The sequence below is a fragment of the Meleagris gallopavo genome, unplaced genomic scaffold (assembly GCF_000146605.3).
Source record: "Meleagris gallopavo isolate NT-WF06-2002-E0010 breed Aviagen turkey brand Nicholas breeding stock unplaced genomic scaffold, Turkey_5.1 ChrUn_random_7180001858548, whole genome shotgun sequence".
Lineage (NCBI taxonomy): Eukaryota > Metazoa > Chordata > Aves > Galliformes > Phasianidae > Meleagris > Meleagris gallopavo.
Window position 1 is genome coordinate 1 of NW_011124485.1, and position 1,491 is coordinate 1,491.

Consider the following 1,491-nt stretch of genomic DNA (forward strand, 5'->3'; position numbering starts at 1 on the left):
AGAAAAAAAAAAGTGAGAGAGAATCGCCCCGAGGCTCCATCTCCGCCCGTTTATTTCCTCGATTTTTACCTCCTCCCCAACCCTCCACGCACACTGGGAACAGCGGTCACACATCTGCAGCTCCATTCCGCTGTCGGGGAGCCCCTCCTAAAGTCCCTTTCTGAGCAAATTCAACACATTTCCCCTTTCCTTCACCCCCCTCACACCCCTTCCTCTATTTTTTCCACCCTTTCTCCGCGGACGGGAGAGGCCGAAGGTTACAAAGAGCTGTGCGGAGTCCCTCCTCGAGGCAAAACGACGACCGAAAAAAAGAGATTTATTTTCGAGAAACGTCATCCGCAGTCGGTACACATCATCTGGACACCACGATATTATGTACATATACACGACATTAAAAAAAAAATAAAACAAACAAAAATTAAACAAACAAACAAACAAAAAAAACCCCGATGCTTTTACATATCCGAAAAACACTGTGGACATTCGGTCGGTTTAGAGAGGGAAAGAAAGAAACCCTACAGACAATATTGTGCATTTTTCCATCCTGGCAGCGGAGAACGGGCATTCCAGTTTCGGGGCAAAGATAACAGAAACCCTCATGAGAACAGACCGAGAAAACAGCACTGTACAGAACTCACTTCCACGTAGGACCTAAACCAGCGTTGGGGATGGAGATGCGACACCGAGCAATGGTTCTCTTCCCGCAGCAGCGGCCTGAGCTGCGATTTTCGGCCCTGAGAGCCGAGGAAAGACGAAGCTGATGCACTTTGCCATGGGTTCTCCATACATTTACATCGCGTGGGGGGGTGGGGGGGTGTGAATGGCCCGAGATGCGAGCGGTCATTGCGGGGAAACGGACCACACCGCGCTGCGGGGCGGAGGTCGGGGCTCATCTCTCCCTTAGCAGAGCTGCCCTCTTAGCTTATTCCCTTTGAGAAATAGACACAGTCCGACTCATCGCTGCGTTTCTCAGAGCGGAAGAATCGGGGGATCCACAGTCAGAGACGGGGCAGAGGAATACATCGAAGATGCGGTCGGTGCTGCGGGGCGCGAGCGGGCGAGGGTGGGAATGAGCTGCGCGTTTCTTAGTGGCGAGGTTTAAATAATGGGTTCGGATCTGCAGAGTCCCGGTGCTGTCGTTGCCACACGAATCACCGGATAAATATTGACGCCCCTCGCTGACACCCCCCCCCACACCTCCCCCCTCCACAACCTTCCCTTCAGCGATGTCAGGTGGGGTGGAGATGCGCTGTTTTGGATTTGCTCACCACTTTCTTCTCTTTGACCCTCCGGTTCTGGAACCAGATCGTCACTTGGCGCTCGGACAGGTTGGTGGTGGCCGAAATCCTCCTCCGCTTCTCTTTGGTGATGAATTTGCTGGCGGCGTACTCCTTCTCCAGCTCCTTCAGCTGGATTTTGGTGTAGGGAACCCTCTTCTTCCTCCCCCTCCGATAGCTGCTGACTTCGGGTTGCAGGGGGACCACGTCTGCA

General features: G+C 53.3%; 1 protein-coding gene across 1 annotated transcript in view; it reads right to left on the minus strand.

The window, feature by feature from the left end:
* Nucleotides 1-213: 213 nt before the first annotated feature.
* Nucleotides 214-1,491, minus strand: part of LOC104915901 (homeobox protein Hox-C13-like) — a 7,643-nt gene continuing 6,365 nt past the window's right edge. Inside the window, exon 3 of the mRNA XM_019611091.1 lies at nt 214-1,486. Within this exon, the coding sequence (XP_019466636.1) occupies nt 1,230-1,486 (257 nt within the window). The 3' untranslated portion in view covers nt 214-1,229. The remainder of the gene's footprint in view (nt 1,487-1,491) is intronic.